Source organism: Scyliorhinus torazame, chromosome 4 (genome assembly GCF_047496885.1).
Source record: "Scyliorhinus torazame isolate Kashiwa2021f chromosome 4, sScyTor2.1, whole genome shotgun sequence".
In the NCBI taxonomy this organism is placed as follows: Eukaryota; Metazoa; Chordata; class Chondrichthyes; order Carcharhiniformes; family Scyliorhinidae; genus Scyliorhinus; species Scyliorhinus torazame.
Window position 1 is genome coordinate 223,923,567 of NC_092710.1, and position 25,702 is coordinate 223,949,268.

Below are 25,702 nucleotides of genomic sequence, written 5' to 3' on the forward strand. Positions count from 1 at the left end.
CCAGTCAGTTCTCTCAAAGGGGAAAGCATCCCATGGACCTCACAGTCCCAGAGCAATCAAGAGGCAACACAGTAAAAGGCCGCTGCATTTCTGTGTTAAAATGACCTGAACTGCAGCGGGACAAAAACTGTGGGATGAGCAAAGCCATAGTCCCACAGCTGCTGCTGAGTGGGAGCAGCTCCCATCAGAGGAACTGCGAGCGGCCCAAACTCGCCGGCCGGGATGCGCACCGTCAGCCGCAAGCCTTTCAGAACAATGGCCCTAGGCCGGGTACAGACTAGGGAGCCAATCCGAGCAGCTGCTCTCGGAAGGGGGTATAGCTCAGTGGCAGAGCATTTGACTGCAGATCAAGAGGTCCCCGGTTCAAATCCGGGTGCCCCCTTGGTAACGTTTTCTCAAGACGTTGAATGGGGGAAAGACTCAACCCCGGATGCATTGTTTATACGGAATAAACCTATTAAATTTTACTCGCAGACTACCGTAAAATTACCGCCTCCCGTGGAGAAAAATAATTTAGATTAAAGCACAACCCCACAATAATGTCTACTGATTTGAATCCCGTTTTTGGCTTTTAATCCCCTCCTTGTTGAGTAGACAGAGCGAGGTCCAGTTCCTGCAACACTACCTAATGCTCGGGCAGTTAGTTGTCAAAAATCGGACCATCTTCTCAAACCGGTTACATCGGCATTTCTTCAAATGATTGCCGACAAGCAGGAAGGAGGCGCTGTGATCAAATTCAGCTCTGAAACCTCTGAAAACTTTCTGGGTTCCTTGGTTGCTCTTCATTTCATAGTGTTCGTTCATCTTTCCACGTCGCTGCGATTTAAAATAAAAATTGGGCTTGTGCAATTATTACTTATTTATCAAATTAATAATGTATACCTTGAATTAACTCGGCAAAAGGTTGCAGCAAATGGGTTGTTGCTCCGAGCTGGAATGGTGGAAGCACCACCGTGCTACCAGGAAGTCCCAAGAAAACTCAATCAGTCCTTTCAGCAAACAAATTATGATGTGGGAGCAATAAGATAAATCCAGAATTGGAAATATCGATTAGAGTTCTTCGTCTCTCAAGAAGGGGTCCCTGACCTTGAACTGATGATCTGAATACTTAAGAATATAACACAAGTTTGTTTGATTCAGTGGATTCAACTATATGTGTAAATCTCGGGTGTACTGCATGGCATATCTTTTCCTTCGGTCAGAGGGTGGTGAATCTCTACCTCAGAGAATGAAATGAAATGAAAATCGCTTATTGTCACAAGTAGGCTTCAAATGAGGTTACTGTGAAAAGCCCCTAGTCGCCACATTCCGGCGCCTGTTCGGGGAGGCTGTTACGGGAATTGAACCGTGCTGCTGGCCTTGTGCTAAACCAGCCCCTCCCCGTGTCTGCGTGGGTCACACCCCCGCAACTCAAAAAGAAGTGCAGGGTAGGTGGATTGGCCATGCTTAATTGCCCCTTAATTGGGTAAAAAAGAGAATTGGGTACTCTAAACTTATTTTTAGAAAGTTCAAAACAGATTTACGAGGTTGACACCTGGATTCGAATCACTAGCTTTCCTCTTTCATCTGAGGAAGGAGCTGCGCTCCGAAAACTAGTGATTCAAAACAAACCTGTTTTACTTTAACCTGGTGTTGTAAGACTTCTTACTGTTTAGGACTCAACATTACATCAATCCTCCATTCTCTGTCCTAAATTTGATGGTCTACTCAGTATTGTATGAAACACAATAGGGTTTAATGCCATCTGGTGGCTATATCTGGGCAAACAGCAAATGTGATGCTACTGTTTAATAAAGGAGGTAGACAAAAGGCAGGTAGCTTAACTTCTGTAGTGGGGAAAATGCGTGAATCTATCATTAAGGAAGAAATAGTGAGACATCTGGATAGAAATTGTCCCCTTGGGCAGATGCAGCATGGGTTCATGAAAGGCAGGCCATATTTGACTAATTCAGTGGAATTCTTTGAGGACATTACGAGTGCGGTGGACAACGGGGCACCGGTTGGATGTGATGCATCTGGATTTCCAGAAGGCATTCGACAAGGTGCCGCACAAAAGGCTGCTGCAGAAGATAAATGCACATGACGTTACGGGTAATGCATTAGCATGGATAGAGAATTGGTTAACTGACAGAAAGCAAAGAGTGGGGGCAATTGAGTGTTTTTCTAGTTGGCGATCAGTGGCTAGTGGTGTGCCTCAGGGATCAGTGTTGTGCCGCAATTGTTTATAATTTACATTGATGATCTGAAATTGGGGACCGAGTGTAATGCGTCAAAGTTTGCAGATGACACTAAGATGAGTGGTAGAGCCAAGTGTTCAGAGGACACCGAAAGTCTGCAGAGGGATATAAATAGTTTAACTGAGTGGGCAAGGGTCTGGCAGATGGAGTTCAATGTTGGTAAAGGTTGTTGTGCGGTTATCCATTTTGGTAGGACTAACAGAAAAATGGACAATTATTTAAATGGTAAAATATTGCAGCCTGCTGCTGTGCAGAGGAACCTGGGTGTCCTTGTGCATAAATCACAAGGTTTGCAGGTGCAGAAAGTAATTAAGAAGGCAAATGGAATTTTGACCTTATTGCTAGACAGATGGAGTTTAAAAGCAGGGAGGTTATGTTGCAGCTGTATAGGGTGCTGGTGAGGCCACATCTAGAGTACTGTGTACAGTTTTGGTCTCCTTACTTGAGAAAGGATGTACTGGCTCTGGAGGGTGTGCAGAGGAGATTCACTAGATTGATTCCGGAGTTGAGAGGGTTAGTTTAAGAGGAGAGACTGGGACTATACTCATTGAAACATAGAAGAATGAGGGGGTGGGAAGGATCTTATAGAAACATATATATAAATATGTAGAAACACAAAGCGTGTAATGAGGCAGTGGGGAAGGGAACACTGACAAAGGAGAGTACTTGCAGGCACGGAGAGGGGTTGAAGTGTGTATACTTCAACGCAAGAAGCATCAGGAATAAGGTGGGTGAACTTAAGGCATGGATCGGTACTTGGGACTACGATGTGGTGGCCATCACAGAAACTTGGATAGAAGAGGGGCAGAAATGGTTGTTGGAGGTCCCTGGTTATAGATGTTTCAATAAGATTAGGGAGGGTGGTAAAAGAGGTGGGGGGGGGGGGTGGCATTATTAATTAGAGATAGTATAACAGCTGCAGAAAGGCAGTTTGAGGAGTATCAGCCTACTGAGGTAGTATGGGTTGAAGTCAGAAATAGGAAAGGAGCAGTCACCTTGTTAGGAGTTTTCTATAGGCCCCCCAATAGTAGCAGAGATGTGGAGGAACAGATTGGGAAACAGATTTTGGAAAGGTGCAGAAGTCATAGGGTAGTAGTCATGGGCGACTTTAACTTCCCAAATATTGAGTGGAAACTCTTTAGATCAAATAGTTTGGATGGGGTGGTGTTTGTGCAGTGTGTCCAGGAAGCTTTTCTAACACAGTATGTAGATTGTCCGACCAGAGGAGGGCCAATATTGGATTTAGTACTTGGTAATGAACCAGGGCAAGTGATAGATTTGTTAGTGGGGGAGCATTTTGGAGATAGTGACCACAATTCTGTGACTTTCACTTTAGTAATGGAGAGGGATAGGTACGTGCAACAGGGCAAGGTTTACAATTGGGGGAAGGGTAAATACGATGTTGTCAGACAAGAATTGAAGTGCATAAGTTGGGAACATAGGCTGGCAGGGAAGGACACAAGTGAAATGTGGAACTTGTTCAAGGAACAGGTGCTACGTGTCCTTGGTATGTATGTCCCTGTCAGGCAGGGAAGAGATGGTCGAGTGAGGGAACCATGGTTGACAAGAGAGGTTGAATGTCTTGTTAAGGGGAAAAAGGTGACTTATGTAAGGCTGAGGAAACAAGGTTCAGACAGGGCATTGGAGGGATACAAGATAGCCAGGAGGGAACTGAAGAAAGGGATTAGGAGAGCTAAGAGAGGGCATGAACAATCTTTGGCGGGTAGGATCAAAGAAAACCCCAAGGCCTTTTACACATATGTGAGAAATATGAGAATGACTAGAGCGAGGGTAGGTCCGAACAAGGACAGTAGCGGGAGATTGTGTATTGAGTCTGAAGAGATAGGAGAGGTCTTGAATGAGTACTTTTCTTCTGTATTTACAAATGAGAGGGGCGATATTGTTGGAGAGGACAGTGTGAAACAGATTGGTAAGCTCGAGGAAATACTTGTTAGGAAGGAAGATGTGTTGGGCATTTTGAAAAACTTGAGGATAGACAAGTCCCCCGGGCCTGACGGGATATATCCAAGGATTCTATGGGAAGCAAGAGATGAAGTTGCAGAGCCGTTGGCAATGATCTTTTCGTCCTCACTGTCAACAGGGGTGGTACCAGGGGAGTGGAGAGTGGCGAATGTCGTGCCCCTGTTCAAAAAAGGGACTAGGGATAACCCTGGGAATTACAGGCCAGTTAGTCTTACTTCGGTGGTAGACAAAGTAATGGAAAGGGTACTGAAGGATAGGATTTCTGAGCATCTGGAAAGACACTGCTTGATTAGGGATAGTCAGCACGGATTTGTGAGGGGTAGGTCGTGCCTAACAAATCTTATTGAATTCTTTGAGGAGGTGACCAAGCATGTGGATGAAGGTAAAGCAGTGGATGTAGTGTACATGGATTTTAGTAACGCATTTGATAAAGTTCCCCATGGTAGGCTTATGCAGAAAGTAAGGAGGCATGGGACAGTGGGAAATTTGGCCAGTTGGATAACGAACTGGCTAACCGATAGAAGTCAGAGAGTGGTGGTGGATGGCAAATATTCAGCCTGGATCCCAGTTACCAGTGGCGTACCGCAGGGATCAGTTCTGGGTCCTCTGCTGTTTGTGATTTTCATTAATGACTTGGATGAGGGAGTTGAAGGGTGGGTCAGTAAATTTGCAGACGATACGAAGATTGGTGGAGTTGTGGATAGTAAGGAGGGTTGTTGTCGGCTGCAAAGAGACATAGATAGGATGCAGAGCTGGGCTGAGAAGTGGCAGATGGAGTTTAACCCTGAAAAGTGTGAGGTTGTCCATTTTGGAAGGACAAATATGAATGCGGAATACAGGGTTAACGGTAGAGTTCTTGGCAATGTGGAAGAGCAGAGAGATCTTGGGGTCTATGTTCATACATCTTTGAAAGTTGCCACTCAAGTGGATAGAGCTGTGAAGAAGGCCTATGGTGTGCTCGCGTTCATTAACAGAGGGATTGAATTTAAGAGCCGTGAGGTGATGATGCAGCTGTACAAAACTTTGGTAAGGCCACATTTGGAGTACTGTGTACAGTTCTGGTCGCCTCATTTTAGGAAGGATGTGGAAGCTTTGGAAAAGGTGCAAAGAAGATTTACCAGGATGTTGCCTGGAATGGAGAGTAGGTCTTACGAGGAAAGGTTGAGGGTGCTAGGCCTTTTCTCATTAGAACGGAGAAGGATGAGGGGCGACTTGATAGAGGTTTATAAGATGATCAGGGGAATAGATAGAGTAGACAGTCAGAGACTTTTTCCCCGGGTGGAACAAACCATTACAAGGGGACATAAATTTAAGGTGAAAGGTGGAAGATATAGGAGGGATATCAGAGGTAGGTTCTTTACCCAGAGAGTAGTGGGGGCATGGAATGCACTGCCTGTGGAAGTAGTTGAGTCGGAAACATTAGGGACCTTCAAGCAGCTATTGGATAGGTACATGGATTACAGTTAAATGATATAGTGTAGATTTATTTGTTCTCAAGGGCAGCACGGTAGCATTGTGGATAGCACAATTGCTTCACAGCTCCAGGGTCCCAGGGTCGATTCCGGCTTGGGTCACTGTCTGTGCGGAGTCTGCACGTCCTCCCCGTGTCTGCGTGGGTTTCCTCCGGGTGCTCCGGTTTCCTCCCACAATCCAAAGATATGCGGGTTAGGTGAATTGGCCAATGATAAATTGCCCTTAATGTCCAAATTGCCCTTGGTGTTGGGTGGAGGTGTTGAGTTTGGGTAGGGTGCTCTTTCCAAGAGCTGGTGCAGACTCAAAGGGCCGAATGGCCTCCTTCTGCACTGTAAATGCAATGATAATCTATGATTAATCTAGGACAAAGGTTCGGCACAACATTGTGGGCCGAAGGGCCTGTTCTGTGCTGTATTTTCTATGTTCTATGTTCTATATAAAATTATGAAGGGAATAGGTAGGATAGAAGCAGCTAGGTTGTTTCCACTGGGGGGTGAAACTAGAACTAGGGGGCATAGTCTTAAAATAAAGGGGAGCAGAATTCGGACTGAGTTGAGGAGGAACTGTCCAGTGAAGCAGTTGAGGCTAGCTCTACCTAAGGCAAAGGTAGATAGATTTTTGAACAGTAAAGGAATAAAAGGTTACGGTGAACAGGCGGTTAAGTGGAGGTGAGTCCATAAAAAGATCAGCCATGGTCTTATGGAATGGGGAACTGGCTTGAGGAGCCAGATGGCCTACTCCTGCTCCGAGTTCTTATGTTCTATTTTATTTCTTTATTTTTTTAAATTTAGTGTACCCAATTAATTTTTTTCCGATTAAGGGGCAATTTAGAGTGGTCAATCCATCTACCCTTTGGGTTGCGGGGGCGAAACCCATGCAAACACGGGGAGAATGTGTAAACTCCACACTGACAGTGACCCAGAGCTGGGATCGAACCTGGCAGCAATGCCTCATGGTGCCACCGTGCTGCCCCATATTTTATTTATTTTGAAAGTTAAAGATATATGTCTAGTAATGGGCTTTCTTGTGATCTGTGTATTTTTTGTATTTTTGCCTTCACTATTTGCAGTAGTACTGCACATCATATTTCTGTTTTATTCAGAAATAAATGTTAGTTATTTCAGGCTGGTTTGAGCTTAATATCCTTTATTCCAAAGCAAGTATCTGCTGATTTTGTGCAAAGTAACTTGTAATTCATCCAGTACACAGGATAATGCAACAGGATAAGCATTAGTGACCAGGTCAATCAGCCGTGCCAAAGGCAGATTGTTGAAAAAAATATTGTTTCCAGAACAGAGGAATCAACATTTAGATATGTGAAGCATTCGAGTGAGGAATGCTTCAATAAAAATAATTTGCAATGTTATTAATTACCCACTTCAAAATAATGTAATACAATCACATACATTTCATACTTTAAAATTAAATATTAATTAAGCCTCTATTGTAGTCCATATGAATATCGATCTATCTTCCTATCTTTCTGTACCCTGACTCTGTGTGACGGTGACAAATTTGAACTGGGAGTATCAATTAGATGCAATCTGCACTTGGACTTCACATAGCAAAACTATCCAGCACAGACCAATCTGAATGAAACCTATTGCTGCAAAAAAAGGCATTGGGATCAGTACATGTGATACTTCTTACAGGACATATCAATCTAAATTTGGTGCAGCAACAATGTTTGGTAACCACTACTTGGACTTGGACTATATGAAGGAAAGATTACCTTGGATGATCAAAATTACAGAAAAGGAGGCTGATCGACCCTCAGTGCTGGTGTCCTCTCCTATAAGCCCAGTCTCCCCACATCCTGTCTTATTCCTCCTTTTCAACACTGATCCTTTCAAACAATATTCAGAGCTCTCCCTCATTAGCCACATGGTTAAGCACCTCGTTACTGACAGCTTAATGGTCCTCAGTTCAAGAAACCTCCTCCAAGGTGTAAGATATGTCATTTAAGTAAAGCCTTATCATGGACAGACTTCAGAGAATTAAATTGGTCTTTTTAGTGTGCTTGAACTGTATCAAACCAGAACCTACGCTCGGGAATGTTGTCCACTATTGCAAAATTGTCAAGATGCTTTTCCAACATCCAATCCAGTTTGACTGGAAGGGGGTATATTTCAGTGGCAGAGTATTTGACTTCAGATCAATAGATTCCTAGTTCAAATCCAAATGTCCCCTTCCTACCACTGGCGGAGCAGGTTTGACAAACCAAATGGCCTACTGCTGCTTCAATACTGAATGAGAAGAAATTTCCTCCAAATAAATATTGAGTCTAAAACAGTCTTCAGTCCTTGCTCCAAATTCTGTATCCTTCATCCCTGTCCTTGGCAACTGTCTGAGATTCCTGAGCTTTGACAAAGAGTCATCCAGGCTCGAAACATTAGCTCCCTTTTATCTTCACACATGCTGTCAGACCTTCTGAGATTGTCCAGTATTTTTTGTTTTTGTTTCAGATTCCAGCATCCGCAGTAATTTCCTTTTATATTATTGTCTGAGACTAAATGTGACTAAAGAGATTGAGGGTAGCATGGTGGCTAGCAGTGCTGCCTCCCAGTGCCAGGTACCTGGGTTTGATTCTGACCTGGTCTGTCTGGAGTTTGCACATTTGCCCCATGTCTGCGTGGATTTTCCCTGGGTGGTCCGGTTTCCTCCCACAGTGCAAAGACGTGCGGGCTATGATAAATTGCCCCACATGTCCAAAGGTTGGATGAGGTTTCAGGGATAAGGCGGATGGTTGGGCCTAGGTAGGGTAGTCTTTTGAAGGGCTGGTGCAGACTTGATGGCCTGAATGGCCCCCTTCTGCACTATAGGGATTCTGATTCTAAACCATACGGTACTGAACCTTGGTGTCATATTTGACACTTGCATTGAATACACATTTTCATATTATCATGACTGCCTATTTCAACGATTTTGTCCCTGTCCCTGCAGCTGAAACCTTCCTTCTTGTCTTTGTTACTTGACAATTCGAAAACTTTCCTAGCTGACCTCCCACATTCTACCCTTTTATAACGTTGAGGTTATGCAAAACTCTGCTGCACCAAGTTCTGTTCAGCTTTCGCCCCTGTGCTGACTGACCCATGTTGGCTCTCAGTTAAGCGATGCCTCCTCCATTTAAAAGAAATATATTCTCTTCCTTGATTTCAAATCTCTCCAGGGCACTTCCTTCCATGTGACCTCCTCCAGCCTCACAACCCTCAATGATATCTGTTCTCTTGCATCGTGAGCAGCTTCAGTTTTGATTGCTCCCCCATTGGTGGCGGTCTCTTCAGCCGGGCAATTCTCTCCCTGCACCTCTCACTTTTCTCCTTTAAGACACTTCTTAAAAACCTACTTCTTTGACCATGCTTTTGACCTAATATCTTCCGATGTGGTCCGTGTTGTGTTTGTTTTTACAAAGCTCCTGCGACCTCTCATTATGTTAAAAGGTGACACGGATATGAATTGTTGTTGAGACTGTGATTGACAGATGGGCGTGTGCTGCAGCGGTGGGCGGGGCCTATGATGCGGCTTGGAGACCCGCCCCCTTCTCTATGGTAACCGCTCGCTCTCTCCACGCTCCGTTGACTGGGCTGTTACAGTTGTGGCAGGCGGGAGCAATCGAGCGCTGGCTCCTTGACAACCGGAACTGGAGACGGTGTCGGACGTGTGTTTTGTGAGTGGGTGCGAGAGAGGGAGAGGGCCCGGGGGCAGCATCAGGCTCAGGGCTGCAGTCACCAACCGCCACCCGCACCAACCATGGCCTCCTCGGCCGGGGCTCCGGCAGCAGGCCCCTCCATGTTTCGCTGGCTGGAGGTGCTGGAGAAGGAGTTCGACAAGGCCTTCGTAGATGTGGACCTGCTGCTGGGGGAGATCGACCCTGACCAGTCCGAGATCACCTACGAGGGCCGCCAGAAGATGACGGCTCTCAGCTCCTGCTTCGCACAGCTTTGCCACAAGGCGCAGACCGTCTTCCAGATCAACCATAAACTGGAGGTGGGAAAGAGTGATTTCAGCTAACTTTGTGAATAGACATTGGCAGGATCAACATTATAGTGTTAATTTCTCAACAGAGACCCTACATTGGATCAGGTCAGCCTCTGATTGGGAGAGGAGTAAGGGGGGGGGGGGGGGGTTGGTGGTCATTGAGGGAAAATATAGTTTACTAACATCGAATTAGAGCAATACCTCAGCTGCTGAGTGGAGCTGAGGGAGATATTTTCCAATGTAAATAACAGAAGGCCAGTGGGGTGTCTTCCAAATTTTAAATGTAAGACCGGCAGACATTACACCCCTAAACTGCAAAAGTTCTACTTAACAGCCATGGATGACTAAAGATTTTATTTTAAAAAAAAATATGTTTTATTGAAATTTTTTTCCCAAACAACAATTTTTCCCCTCTTACAAAGCAAACGCAACAATAACAATACAGACATTTTTAACAATACACAAGTAACAAAACCCCTTTATCTTTGACCTAAACTAAACTAACCCCCCCCCCCCCACCCCTTCCCCCTGGGTTGCTGCTGCTGGTCATCTGTCTTCCCTCTAACGTTCCCCTAGGTAGTCGAGAAATGGCTGCCACCGCCTGGTGAACCCTTGAGCCGATCCTCTCAGGGCAAACTTTATCTGCTCCAGTTTAATGAACCCCGCCATATCATTTACCCAGGCCTCCAGTCCGGGGGGTTTCGCCTCCTTCCACATGAGTAGGATCCTGCGCTGGGCTACTAGGGACGCAAAGGCCACAACGTCGGCCTCTTTCGCCTCCTGCACTCCCGGCTCTTCCGCAACTCCAAATAGAGCAAACCTCCCAGCCTGGTTTGACCCGGGCCTTCACCACCCGCGAAATCACTCCCGTCACTCCCTTCCAATACCCTTCCAGTGCCGGGCACGCCCAAAACATATGTGCGTGGTTTGCCGGGCTCCCGCCACACCTCCCACATTTGTCCTCCACTCCAAAGAACCTGCTCAATCTTGCTCCCGTTATGTGTGCTCTATGTAGCACCTTAAATTGAATCAGGCTAAGCCTGGCGCATGAGGAAGAGGAATTTACCCTGCTTAGGGCGTCAGCCCACATACCCTCCTCTATCTCCTCCCCTAGTTCTTCTTCACACTTTCCTTTTAGTTCGCCCACCGACTCCTCCCCCTCTTCCCTCATCTCTCGGTAAATCACTGACACCTTGCCCTCTCCGACCCACACCCCTGAAAGCACCCTGTCCTGTATCCCCTGTGTCGGGAGAAACGGAAATTCCCTCACCTGTTGTCTAGCAAACGCCCTCACCTGCATATATCTCAAGAAATTTCCCCGGGGCAACTTATACTTTTCCTCCAATGCTCCCAAGCTCGCAAAAGTCCCATCTATAAATAAATCTCCCACCCTCCTAATTCCCAACTGGTACCAGCTCTGAAATCCTCCATCCATTCTTCCTGGGGCGAACCTATGGTTGTTCCTGATTGTGGACCCCACCAGGGCTCCCCGCACCCCTCTCTGTCGCCTCCACTGTCCCCAGATATTCAATGTTGCCGCCACCACCGGGTTCGTGGTAAACTTTTTAGGTGAGATCGGTAGCGGCGCCGTCACCAGCGCCTCTAAACTCGTCCCTTTACACGACTTTCTCTCCAGTCTTTTCCACGCCGCTCCCTCACCCTCCATCATCCATTTACGTATCATTGGCGGCCCAATAGTAATCGCCCAAGTTCGGTAGTGCCAATCCTCCTCTGTCCCTACTACGCTGAAGGAACCCCCTCCTTACTCTCGGAACTTTCCCTGACCACACGAAGCTCGTGATGCTCCTGTCTATTTTATTAAAAAAGGTCTTGGTGATTAGTATAGGGAGACATTGAAATACAAATAAGAACCTCGGGAGGACCATCATCTTAATTGCTTGCACCCTGCCCGCCAGCGATAGAGGCTGCATGTCCCACCTCTTGAAGTCCTCCTCCATTTGTTCTACCAACCGTGTCAGATTAAGTCTGTGCAAGGTTCCCCAGCTCCTAGCGATCTGAATCCCCAGGTATCGGAAGTTTCTTTCCACTTTCCTTAGAGGCAAGCCTTCTATCTCTCTAATCTGATCCCCTGGATGTATCACAAATAATTCACTCTTCCCCATGTTTAGCCTATACCCCGAGAAATCCCCAAACCCCCTCAAAATTCGCATAACCTCTATCATCCCCCCCGCTGGGTCCGACACGTATAACAATAGGTCATCCGCGTATAACGAGACTCTGTGTTCTTCTCCCCCTCTAATCACCCCTCTCCATTTCCTGGAGTCTCTCAAGGCCATGGCCAGAGGTTCAATTGCCAACGCGAACAACAATGGAGACAGCGGGCATCCCTGTCTTGTTCCCCTATATAGTCGGAAATACTCCGATCTATGTCGACCTGTAACTACGCTTGCCGTTGGAGCCCCATAAAGAAGTCTAACCCAGCTAATAAACCCGTTCCCAAACCCAAACCTCCTTAACACTTCCCATAAATACTCCCACTCCACCCTATCAAATGCCTTCTCTGCGTCCATTGCCGCCACTATCTCTGCCTCCCCCTCCACTGGGGGCATCATTATCACCCCTAATAGTCGTCGCACGTTAACATTCAGTTGTCTCCCTTTTACGAACCCTGTCTGGTCTTCGTGCACCACCCCCGGGACACAGTCCTCTATCCTCGATGCCAGTACCTTTGCCAACAATTTGGCGTCCACATTCAATAATGAAATGGGTCTATAGGACCCGCACTGCAACGGATCTTTATCCCTCTTCAAAATTAACAATATCGTCGCCTCCGACATCGTCGGGGGTAGAGTCCCCCCTTTCCTGGCCTTATTGAATGTCCTCACCATCAACGGGGCCAACAAGTCCACATATTTTCTGTAATACTCCACCGGGAACCTGTCTGGTCCCTTCTCACACACCCCACACCGGGTCGCGTCGTCGAAAAATTCCCCGTTGGGGCTCTTAAAAGAGCCCGAAGGTCCGTCGGAGCTGGAGCCGCCGAAGCGCGCGGCCAGCTAGGCATCACCGCAACCGGAAGTCCCTTCAGTGGCCTTGATGAGGTCTTTTCACAGTTGTTCCCTCTGCTGCTAGAATTCACCTTTGATACAGGCCCTCAGGTCGGCTTGCAGCTTTAAGCTTGCCCTTCCCCCGCCTGCATGCTGGGAGAGGCCCTGTTTATCCTGCAGTTGCAGCCAAATCTTTTACTGTTTCTGCCGTGTCTGGCAACCCGGAGACATGCCCTTCCTGGGGGACACTGTCGGGGAATATTGCAGCCTTCTTCCCACACCGGGAAATGTCAAACAAATGCCGTGGGGGCCCTGTAAAAGAGCCCAAAATCCGTTCCAAGCAGGAGCTGCCGAATATGCGACCTAGCTCTGCATAGCCGCACCCGGAAGTCCTGACTAAAGATTTAATGAGATAAATTGCGTACAAAACATCACAGATCCTGGCAAATAGAAAGGAGACAAAGAACAATAAAAAGTAACAAAAGTAAGAGCTACAAAAAGGGAGTTTGAAAAGAAACTAGTCAGGGGTATCAAGATGACCACAAAAATGTCTCACAATTCTATAAGGAAGAAGAGGATGGTCAGGCTTAATGTGGGCCCCTTGAAAGCTAATGACCTGTAAAAATAATTACTTTGCTTTAGTGGAGGAAGAGGATAGCATGCTGGACTTTCCAAGGAAACTAATATTGAATCAGAGATGGGGACTTACCAAAATTAATGTAAACGAAATAACAGTAATAAAGGAAATAACTCTGCTTAACAGTGACAAATGCTTAGGACCAGATGGTTTTAAAGGACGTAGGTGAGAATATTGCCAATGCTGACTATAATCTTCCAAGGTTAAAGTCAAAGAGCTTTCCAGCATAAAAAGAGCATTAAAAAACACTTTGTGTTTGGCCAGCCATCACACACACCTATGTATTCTAATCTCAATTTCCAGCACTTGGTCCATAGACTTGTCTACTATGGTGTTTCAAGTGCTCATCTAAATGCTTCTTAAATGTTGGGAGGGTTCCTGCCTCTTTCACGTAATGGGTTCCAGATTCCAACTACCCTCTTTTGAGGTTTTTCCTGAAATCCCATCTAAATCTCCTGCCTTTTACCTTAAGTCAATTCCCCATGGCTATTGACCCCTCTACTAAGGGAAAATATTCCTTCCTATCTACCCATCTATGTCACTCATAATCTTGCACACCTCAATCAGGTCTTGCTCAGCCTTCTCTGCTCTAAGGAAAACAACCCCATCTTGACCAGCTTCTCTTCATAGCGCAAATGCTGTAGCCCAAGCGACATCCTGGTGAATCTTCTCTGGACCCTCTCTAGAGCAATCATATCCTTCTTATGGCATGGCAACCAGAACTGCACGCAATACTCCAGCTATGGCCTAAGAAGCTTTTTCTACTGCTCCTTCATAACCTCCTTGCTCTTATATTTTATGCCTTGGCCAATAAAGGCAAATATCACAAATGCTTTCTTAGTCACCTTATCTACTTGTCCTGCTGCCTTCAGGAATCTATAGACATGTACCCCAAGGTCTCTCTGGTCCTCTGTCCTTCCTAGCATCCTGACATTCATTGTATAGTCCCTTGTCTTGTTAGTCCTCCCAAAATGCATTATCTTATACTTTTCTGAGTTAAGTTCCATTTGCCACTTTTCAGCCCCTCTGACCAGTCCATCCAAATTGTCCTGCAATCTAAAGCTTTCTTCCTCACCATCAATTTCCATGTCTTCTGAAAACTTACTGATCGTACCTCCTACTTTCACATCTAGATCATTAATGTACACTACAAACAGCAAGGGACCCAGCACTGAGCCCTGGACACTGACACCAGTCACAAAATCAACATTCAACCATCACCCTCTACCTCCTGCCACTAAGCCAGTCTTGGATCCAATTTGCCCTGGATCTCATGTTGACCAGGCTCCCATGCGGGACCTTGTCAAAAGCCTTACTGAATTCCATGTAGACTATATCAGCTGCAGTGCCCTCACCAGATCTGTCCTCCAGATCTGGGAACCATTCATTTAGATTGGAAAGTTGTGTATGTCATTCTGCTATTTAAGAAAAATGAGAGCAGGGAGTTCGCCCAGCACCTGTGTGCCATGGGTGGCACGGTAGCACAATAGGTAGCACTGTTGCTTCACAGCTCCAGGATCCCAGGTTTGATTCCAGGCTTGGGCCACTGTCTGCATGTACTCCCTGTGTCTGCGTGGGTTTCCTCTGGATGCTCAGGTTTCCTCCCACAAGTCCCGAAAGACATGCTGTTAGGTGAATTAGACATTCTGAATTCTCCCTCTGCGTACCCGAACAGGTGCCGGAATGTGGTGACTCGGGGCTTTTCACAGTAACTTCAAACTTCATTGCAGTGTTAATGTAAGCCTACTTGTGACAATAAAGATTATTATTAAATTAGTGGAGGCTATAACTGAGAATAGAGTGACTGAAATCCAGCATTAATGAGAAAAGGGTTGGTCAGGTATGACAAACCTGTTTGAATTGTTTGAAGAGGTGGATAAAGTAGTGGATAGGGGAATTAATATTTGTAGGTGTTACTTACATGAAAGCAAACTCCATGAAATATTTTGCATTGGCTGATTGGTAAGTGACAGAGAATAGGGATAATGAACACATTCTCTAATTGCCAGGATATATCTGTGTCGCAGCCTCAACTATTCATCATATTTATGATGGGATACAAGGCTACATGACAAAATTTGCTAATTATAAAAAGATGGACAGTATTGTAAATAGTGTAAATGGCAGCATAAAAATGGACAAAACTGATAGATAGATTTCAGTGTCGGCAAATGTGAGGTCATTCACTTTGGAACTGGAAAGGATGGATTAGAGTACTTTGTAAATAGTGAAAAGTGAGAACTGTGGACCTCCAAGAAGCCTGGGTCTCTATGCACATGGATCATTATAATGTCTTGAACAGGTACAGGATCAAAATGACTAAAGGTTTGCTGACACTTTATACCTAGAGGATTAAAATACAAGGGAGTAGAAGTTATTTTGCAGCTGTACAACACCCTAGTTGGATCACAACCATGGTACTATAAACAATTCTGGGCACCACATTTCAAAAGTGATATATTGGCCTTGGCAGGAGTATAGCAGAGAATTATCAGCATATTCCCAGACACCAAGGATTAAATTATGAATTATACAAACACTGGTTGTAGTCCCTGGAATTGAGAAGAAAATGCATGATTTGATTGATGTTTTCAAGAAATTAAGAGGAACATGCACGGTCGATAGTGAGAAGCTATTTCTGCTGTTTATGGAGTCTAAAACTAAAGGGCATAGCCTAAATATTAGAACCAGTCCTTTCAGGAGTGAAATTGGGACATGTGTACATACAAAGGATGGGAGGAGTTTGAAATTCTCTTCTGCAAACAGCAATTAATGCAAGATCAATTGTAAATTTTAAATCTGAGATTGATAGATTTTTGTTAAACAAAAGTAACACTGAATATGGGGGAAGGAATTGTAGGTATGTGAAGTTAGGTCAAGGTCGGTGATGATGTTTTTGAATGGCAGAGCATATTTGAGCAATGGTGTATCCCGTTCCTGTGTTTCCTGCCATTTCATGTGCAGGAAGAACCCACAAACAGCAGTGAGGTAAATGACCAATAAATCTGTAATCTTTTTATTTATGACATTATTTGCTATTGTGACTGTGTAAGTTAATCCCCAATCTTGTTTAAATTGATACTGGATGAGCTCAATCTATTTTAGTATTTTAGAATTGATTTTCTTTTATTTCAGTAGCTTTCGGTATTGGGGAGTGGGTGACCAAGTAATAGTAATATGGCTGCAATAAAGGAAGATAATTTGGATTTATATAGCATCTTTTAAAACTTCCAGACATTGAAAAGCACTTAACAGCTTAAAAAAGATACTTTTGAAGAATAGCCACCAATATAAAGAAACATTAAAAAAAATTTTTTTTACAGTAGCCAATTCATTTCCTCCAATTAAGGGGCAATTTAGCGTGATCAATCCATCTACCCTGCACATCTTTGAGTTGTGGGGGCGAAACCCACACAAACACAGGGAGAATGTGCAACTTCACATGGACAGTGACCCAGAGCCGGGATCGAACCTGGGACCTCAGCGCCGTGAGGCAGCAATGCTAACTACTCTACTGTTCCACCGTGCTGCCCAATATAAAAAAAATGGCAACCAGTTTGCACACAGCAAGGCCACACGAGAAACAAATTTTGATAATGGCCTGGCAAGATCTGGCATAAATATGGGCCACAACACCAGGGACATCTTCCTTGTTCCTCTTCAACTAGTGTCATAAGATCTTGCATCCATCTTTTCTTTTAACATCCCATCCAAAAGATGGCACCTCTGACAGTGCAGCACTCCCTCTTCACTGCAACCTGATAGTCAACCTGAATTTTGTGCTTTGTTCTCAAGTGAGACTTAAACCCACAACCTTCTCATTCCAAGGTGAGAGTGTTGCCCGAGCCACAGCTACATGTAATAAAGGTGATTGATTTATGACCTGAAAGAAACTAGAAACACTTGATAAACATCATTAATGTTTGCAAATTTTTTTTCCGAATCCGGTCATGAGTTCAGTGGCAGTGTTGAGTAGATGAGTTGACACTTGCTTTGAGTCCCAACTAAAGACATTTTGAACATTTTCAAAAACAGTTCAAAGTAGAAATTTTGTAACCGAAATCAAGAAACATCAAGTTCTTTACAACAGCTGGCACAGGGGAACACGGTGTAGTTGTTGGAGGGCAATCATCTCTGTCCCAGAATATCATTGCAGAAATTCTTCGGGGTAGTATCCACGGCCCAAATACCTTCAGTTGTTTCATCAATGACCTTCCCTCCATTATAAGGTCAGAAGTGGGATGTTCACTGATAATTGGATAATATTCAGTACCGTTCGTGATTCCTCAGATACTGATGCAGTCTATGTCCACATACAGCAAGACCTGGACAATGTTCAGACTTTGATTGATAAGTGGCAAGTGGTGATAATTATCATCTCCAACAAGAGAATCTAACCGCCTCCACTAATATTCAATGACAATACCAATGATAAATGATCAATTATCAACAGCCTGGGGGATTACCATTGACCAGATTTAACAGGACCCACTAACAAATATTGTTGGTTCTGTGAGCAGGTGAGGGCTGTGAATTTTGCAGCAAGTTCATCAGCCCCTGACTCCCGAAAGCCTGTCGCCCGTCTACAAAGCGCAAGTTGGGAGTGTGATGGAATACTCTCCACTTGCCTGGATGAGTGCAGCTCCAAAAATGCTTGAGAAGCTCAAAAGTTAATGGTGCACATGGTGACAGCAGGACATACTATATACACGATTCACTGCATCAACTCGCCAAGGCTCATTTGACAGCATCTTCCAAGATAAGGGCAGCAGGTGCCTGGGAATATCAGCACCTGGAAGAGGACCCGGAGGCATTCAGCAGCACCTAGAGGACCTGGAAGCAGTAACTACCTGGGAACGGTGTCCTCACAGTCGGCATCGCAGAGAAGCGGCCAGGATACGGTGCCCTTGCAGTCAGCGCCATAGAGAAGCGGCCTGGATATGGTGCCTCGCAGTCAGTGCTGCAGAGAAGCAGTCTGGGAACAGTGTCCTCGTAGTCAGCGCTGCAGAGAAGCACGTGGGGCAGCACGGTAGCATTGTGGATAGCACAATTGCTTCACAGCTCCAGGATCCCAGGTTCGATTCTGGCTTGGGTCACTGTCTGTGCGGAGCCTGCACATCCTCCCCGTGTGTGCGTGGGTTTCCTCCGGGTGCTCCGGTTTCCTCCCACAGTCCAAAGATGTGCCGGTTAGGTGGATTGGCCATGATAAATTGCCCTTAGTGTCCAAAATTGCCCTTAGTGTTGGGTGGGGTTATGGGGATAGGGTGGAGGTGTGGACCTTGGGTAGGGTGCTCTTTCCAAGAGCCGGTGCAGACTCGATGGGCCGAATGGCCTCCTTCTCCACTGTAAATTCTGTGATTCTATGATAAGAAGCGGCCTGGATACGCAGTCAGCGCTGCCGAGAAGCAGTCTGGGAACAGTGTCCTCTTACTCAGCGCCGCAGAGAAGCGGCCTGGATATGGTGCCTTCTCAGTCAGCGCCATAGAGAAGTGGCCTGGATAAGGTGTCCTCGCAGTCAGCGCTGCAGAGAAGCAGCCTGGATATGGTGTCCTCGCAGTCAGCGCCGCAGAGAAGCGGTCTGGATATGGTGCCCTCGCAGTCAGCGGCGTAGAGAAGCGGCCTTGATACGGTGCCCTCGCAGTCAGCGGCGTAGAGAAGCGGCCTGGATACGGTGTCCTCGCAGTCAGCGCCGCAGAGAAGCAGCCTGGATATGGTGCCCTCGCAGTCAGCGGCGTAGAGAAGCGGCCTGGATACGGTGCCCTCGCAGTCAGCGGCGTAGAGAAGCGGCCTGCATACGGTGCCCTCGCAGTCAGCGGCGTAGAGAAGCGACCTGGATACGGTGCCCTCACAGTCAGCGGCATAGAGAAGCGGCGTGGAACGGTGCCCTCGCAGTCAGCGGCCTGGATACGGTGGCCTTGCAGTCAGCGGCGTAGAGAAGTGGCCTGGATACGGTGCCCTCACCGTCAGCAGCGTAGAGAAGCGGCCTGGATACGGTGCCCTCACAGTCAGCGGAGTAGAGAAGCGGCCTGAATACGGTGCCCTCGCAGTCAGCGGCCTGGATACGGTGCCCTCGCAGTCAGCGGCATAGAGAAGCGGCCTGGATACGGTGCCCTCGCAGTCAGCGGCGTAGAGAAGCGGCCTGGATACGGTGCTCTCACAGTCCGCGGCGTAGAGAAGCGGCCTGGATACGGTGCTCTCACAGTCCGCGGCGTAGAGAAGCGGCCTGGATACGGTGCCCTCGCAGTCAGCGGCGTAGAGAAGCGGCCTGGATACGGTGCTCTCACAGTCCGCGGCGTAGAGAAGCGGCCTGGATACGGTGCCCTCGCAGTCAGCGGAGTAGAGAAGTGGTCTGGGAACAGTGCCTTGCAGTCAGCGGTGTAGAGAAGGGGTCATGATTTTTTTAATAAGTTTTTTTTTAGAAATGATTAACTAGGAAACAACACAAATCAGTGAAAGTCAGGGTCATTATAGTAACGTTTAAAAGTAAGCAAAGTAGGATAAGGGAAGGAAAGGTAGCGTAAGTTCATAATATTCTTATATAAGCGCAATTTTTGTTAAAAAGGGAGTAAATGAAGGGCCCAAGGGTAGTCATGGCAGAAGAGCTCCTGTGCTATGCCGCAAATCATGGAAGCTTCATTTGTCCCTGGTGACCATGTGTGCAAAAATGTGTGTCCAACTGCAACCACTGGCTAACCACATTTCTGAGTTGGCGCTGAAGGTGAATTCATTGTGGAGCATAAGCATATGTGATGCTGAGCAAGCCATAGAAAGCACATTCAGTGAGGTGGCCAGACCGCAAGTAAGGATTGAACAGGCAGAAAGTGCATGGGTGACCACCAGACAGAGTGGAGGAAGTAGTGCAGGAGTCTCCTGTGGCCATCCCCTTTTGTTTCAGATATATTGCTTTAGATACTGTTGGGGGTGGTGACTGCAGGGGAAAGCAGTGGCAGCCAACTTTAGGGCACCACAGTAGCACAGTGGTTAGTATATTGCTTCACAGTGCCAGGGTCCCAGGTTCGATTCCCGGCTTGGGTCACTGTCTGTGTGGAGTCTGCATGTTCTCCCTGTGTTTGCGTGGGTTTCCTACGGGTGCTCTGGTTTCCTTCCACAAGTCCCGAAAGACGTGCTGTTAGAGAAAGAATTCAGAATGTTCAATTCACCTATGTACCCGAACAGGAGCCGGAATGTGGCTACTAGGGGCTTTTCACAGTAACTTCATTGCAGTGTTAATGTAGGCCTACTTGTGACAAAGATTATTGCTATAAAGATTATTATTTCCATAACTTGCCCTGCCATACAAGAGGGGATGAGGAAGAACAGCAGTAATTATAAGGTTTTATTAGTTGGTGTAGGATTTATCAATAGTAGTAAAGGAGTAGCACTGTTTCTTAATTATAAATTTCTTAAGAATAAATAAATTAACACCTCATAAAGATGGCAGGGTAGGTGTGTGTGTGAATGTGGGGATTCCTGGACACTGGAATGATGCAGGGCAAACATGTGTATGCAGCTTAAAGAGGTTCAGCTCAGAGTCATTGAGCTAGAGGCTGCGATGCATCAGGGAGGGGGAAAGTTACCTAATCACTTTCTACCAGGAGACTGACACATTTCTTAAGATAGGGTCTTCTTATTTGTTCAGAGACAGGAGGGTCTGGCTGTGAGTGAGGCAGGTATGGGAACCTAGAAGGTAGAAGTGGAGGACACTCAGCTTTTGCAATTATCCAACAGGTTCGAGAGTCTTGAACCTGAATGGATAGAGAAGAATGAGCAAACTGACCATGACACCGTCTGAGAGTCTTGCAACCTGAATGGTTGATGAAGAATGAGCAAACTGACCATGGTACAGAAATCCATTCAAGCAGGGGGAGTTAATACGAATGTGTAGTTATAGTGGCGGACAGTATGGTCAGGGGGGTAGACACTGTTTACTGCAGCCGAGAGCAGGAGTCCAGACTGCTGCGTTGCCTGTCCAGTGACAGGATTCAGGACATCTGTTATGGACTTTTAAAATTCTTTCACAGGGTGTGGGCAACTTTGGCTAGGCCAGTAATTTTATTGTCCATTCCTAATTGCCCTCGGAAAGGTGATAGTGAGTTCTTGAACTGCTGTAGTCCATGTGGTGTAGGAACACCCACCCACAGTGCTGTCCGGGAGGGAGTTCCAGGGTTTTGACCCAGTGACTGTGAAGGAACGGAGATGTAGTTCCAAGTCCGGATGGTGTGCAGCTTGGAGGGGAACATTTTGGTGGTGGTGTTTCCATGCGTCTGCGGCCTTTATCCTTCAAGGTGGTAGAGGTCACAAGTTTGGTAGATGCTGTTGAAGGAATCTTGGTGAATTGCATCAGTGCTTCTTGTAGGTGGTAAACTGATGCACCATTCAGCAATGGTGGTGGAGTGAGTGCATGTTAAAGATGGTGGATGGAGTGCCAATCAAGTGGGCTGGCGGATGGTGTTGAGCTGCATGATGTTGTTGGAGCTGCACTCATCCGGGCAAGTGGAGAATATTCCATCTCACACCTGTAGATGGTGGACATATTTTGGGGAGTCAAAAGGTGAGTTAACTCCCTGCAGAATTTCAAGCGTCTGACTTGCTCTTGTAGTCACAGTATTTGTATGGCTATTCCAGTTCAGTTTCTGGCCAATGGTAACTTACAAGATATTTATAGTGGGGGATTCAGCCATTGAATATCATGGGGAGATGATTGGATTCTCTCTTGTTGGAGATTGATACTTATGTGGTACGAATGTTTCTTGCCACTTATTGGCTCAAGAAGTAATATTGCCCAGGTCTTGTTGCATTTGGACGTGGACTGCTTCAGTATCTGAAGAGTCATGAATGCTACTGAACACTGCAACCATCAGCAAACATCACCACTTTTTAAATAAAAAGATATTTTTAGTCAACATGTTAGATAATTACATAACCATAACGCAGTAAAACAAATAAAAGCAATAGTACCCACACCCCAACAAACCGTTCCCCCTCCCTGACAAAACCTTTTGTAGAACCCTCTCGGTGTGAATTTCTCAAGGTGTAAAAAACTCATGAGATGCCCCAGCCAAACTGAGGCACTAGGCGGAGAAGCTGACCTCCGTTCCAATAGAACCCGCCTGCGAGCAATCGGTGAAGCGAAGGACAGAACATCAGCCCCCACCCTGGTCTTCAACTCCTGTAGGTCCTAACGGACAGGGCTCCAACTCAATTTGCAGAATCGCCGACATGGTGCTACAGGAGATCCAGAATCTCATGAGCTCAGGACATGACCAGAACATATGTACATGGTTGGCTGGCCCCCGCCCACAATGCTCACACTTCTCTTCCACTCATGCAAACAACCTACTCATCCTTGACGTGGTTAAGTGCACCCTGTGCACCACTTTCAACTGTATTAGATTAAGTCTCGCACATGAAGCGGTGGCATTCACCCTCCGTTGCGCATCACACTACACCCCAACATCCAATTCTGCCCAACTCTTCCATTTGGTCTTGAGATCCACCAGGATCCTCTCATAAATCCCCGAAGTGCTTCCCCCCCCCCCCCCCCCCTCCGTCCCCGCAAGTGACAACACCTTCTCCAACAACGATAATGGCGGCATTATTGGGAATGTCGGGAAAATCTTCATCGCGAAATTACGAACCTGAAAATACTAAAAGTTTCTGACTGCGAGAATCTGAATTTCTCCGAGAACTCATTCAGGCTCGCAAATCATCCCTCAAAAAACAAATCCCTCATTCCTTCCACCCCTTTTGTCCTCCCAACCTCTAAGTTGGCATTTAGATTCACCGGCTCAAACATATGGTTCGCACAAATCGACACCAACTTCGAGACTGCCCCTAATTTAAAGTGCTGCCGAAATTCTCTCCATGTCCTCAGTGTGGAGACCGCCACCGGGTTACCCGAATCCTTTCCTGGGGAGAACGGCAGCGAGACTGTCACCAATGCCCGCAGCCCCGACCCTACACAAACCTGATTTCATCTGCACCCAAATTACTCTTGATCCCTACACCAGCCTAAAACGTTCTCTGCATTCGCCGCCCAATAGTAATATGGCAATGCCAAACCCTCTGACTGCCTATCCCTCTGGAGAACCATTTTGGAATCCTTGCTAAGCGCCCCCCCACCCCCACCCCCGATTGGCTCCGTTCCCCGGTGGAGTTACTGAAAAACACAAACTTTTCCCAAAATTCAATTGATATCCTGAAAAATCTCAAACCACTTCAACAAACTCATTGCGGGGTCCAGGTTCGTGACATACAAAAGAAGGTCATCAGCGTACAAGGTCACCCTGTGCCCTACACCTCTGCCTTCCCCCTTCACTTATCCAAATTAGAATCATAGAATCCCTACAGTACAGAAAGAGGCAATTCGGCCAGTTGAGTCTGCACTGACCCTTTGAAAAACCATTCTACCTCGGCCCAATCTCCCATTCTGTATCCTCATCCTAAGGGACAAATAAGCATGTCCAATATGTCCAATCCACCTAACCTGCACATCTTTGGACTGTGGGAAGAAATAGGAGCAGCTGGAAGAAAAACATGCAGACTGGGGAGAACGTGCAAAGTCCACACAGTCACCCAAGGTGGGAATCGAATCTGGGTCCCAGGCACTGAGGCAGCAGTTTTAGCCACTGTGCTTCCCAAATTCCTTAAAGCGATGGCCGAAGGCTTAATCGGTAACGAGAAAAGGAGAGGGGACATAGGGCATCCATGTCTCGATCCCCTGTGTTGCTGAAAATAGATCTAACTTGCGTTGTTCGTGCGGACACTAGCCTTAAATGTCTTATATTGTAACCGGACCCCATGCCAAAGATTTGGCCCCTATCCCAAACTGTTTCAGCACTGCAAACAAAATCCCCTCTGCATTCAATCCCACAATAACCTCCTGTTCCCCCCCTCCAACCTAACTGCCAGTATCTTGGCCAAGATCGTAGCGTTCTCATTCAGTAAAGAGAATGGTCGGTACAACCTGCATTCCACTGGGTCTTTTTCTTTCTTTAATACAGGTGAAATTGATGCCTTCATCATGATCTCTGGAAGAGACCCCCTGTGCCACCAAATCCTCAAACATCTCCACCAATAAAGGTACCAGCCGATCAGCAAATATTTTATACAATTCCACTGAGAACCCACCCGGCCCTTTCGCCTTACCAGTCTGCATTTTCCCTATAGCTGTCCGAACCTCCACAACCCTCAGCAGCTCCTCCAACCCTTCCCGACCCTCCTCCCCCACTGTAGGGCACTCCAATCCCTCCAGAAACCCTGACTTATACAATTTTTGATAAAAAGCCTTGAACGCCCCATTCACCTTGTCCAGCGCAGACACTAACCCACCACCCATACCCCAAACCTGAATGAACTCTCAGGAGGTCGCCTGCTGGCCAACCAAATGATGACTGATCCTGTCCTTATATTCGTACACTTCTCCCTTTGAGTGCCACAACTGATGGACCGGTCAAACTGCATCTGCAGTTTCTTTCTGCTGGCCAGAAACTCTGGGGTGGGATTCTTCGAATATTTGCTATCTACCTCCAAAATCTCACCCACCAATGTTTCGCCTTGTGCAAAATGATCTCTCCACTCACTGCTGCCTTCAAGACCTTCCACGAAACCGATTCTTGTTAAATCCCACACATTCGTTAATCACCCTTGCCATCTTCACGCAGCCTCCCAGATCCGTCAACAGCCCTACATCTAAATTCCACGCGGGCTGTTAAGCTGGCCCCCTCTCCAACAGCACATCTACCAGGTGCGGAGCATGATCCGAGATATCAATCACGGAATATTCCGCTTTCCTCACCTCCCGTAACAAAGTAGTCGATCGTGTGTATGTTGGTTGAAACAAAGGAGAACTCCCTGCCCCCTGGGTGTAAAAACCATCACGCATCCGCTCCTCCCATCTCCCTCATGAAAATCAATTGGTGTGTGCACATGGCCGCCAACATCCTCTTCATGAATGCTGCATCGTCCCAATTTGGAGCGTACACATTCGCCTTACCTTCCAACGACCCTGTAACTATGACATTTGTGCAACGCCTGATCTGCCACCACCATCAACTAAACTCTTTTATTGGTCCGCATCGTTACCCCCAGGCCCTGTTATCAAAGCCCAAGTGGGAAGACTTGATTCACCCAGCCCTTGTGGAGCCTTACCTGGTCCTTCACCCGCAAGTGAGTCTCCTGCATCAGCACCACAATGGCCCTCAAATTCTTCAAGTGAGAGAAAATTCTTGCATGTTTGGCCGGTCCCCTAACCCCTACACATTCCACGTAACCAATCGAATCGGGGGGGGGGGGGGGGTCTCTAAACCCCCCCCCCATCCTTCAAATCCGCAATTTCCACAGCGAGGGATTATCCCAACACCCCACCAAACTCCTGAAACCGGAGC

At 46.6% G+C, this 25,702-nt stretch overlaps 1 protein-coding gene and 1 non-coding gene across 4 annotated transcripts in view; both read left to right on the forward strand.

Moving 5' to 3' along the window:
- The first annotated feature begins 310 nt into the window (after positions 1–310).
- Positions 311–382, forward strand: trnac-gca (transfer RNA cysteine (anticodon GCA)). The gene has a single exon. It is a non-coding gene; the product is annotated as a tRNA-Cys (tRNA).
- Positions 383–9,280: 8,898 nt separating this feature from the next.
- Positions 9,281–25,702, forward strand: part of gopc (golgi-associated PDZ and coiled-coil motif containing) — a 74,296-nt gene continuing 57,874 nt past the window's right edge. The window contains exon 1 of one of the 3 annotated variants that reach the window (XM_072499400.1): positions 9,281–9,680. In XM_072499400.1, the coding sequence (XP_072355501.1) occupies positions 9,444–9,680 (237 nt within the window). In that variant the 5' untranslated portion in view covers positions 9,281–9,443. The remainder of the gene's footprint in view (positions 9,681–25,702) is intronic. The other 2 variants (XM_072499398.1, XM_072499401.1) reach the window with 2 other exon arrangements.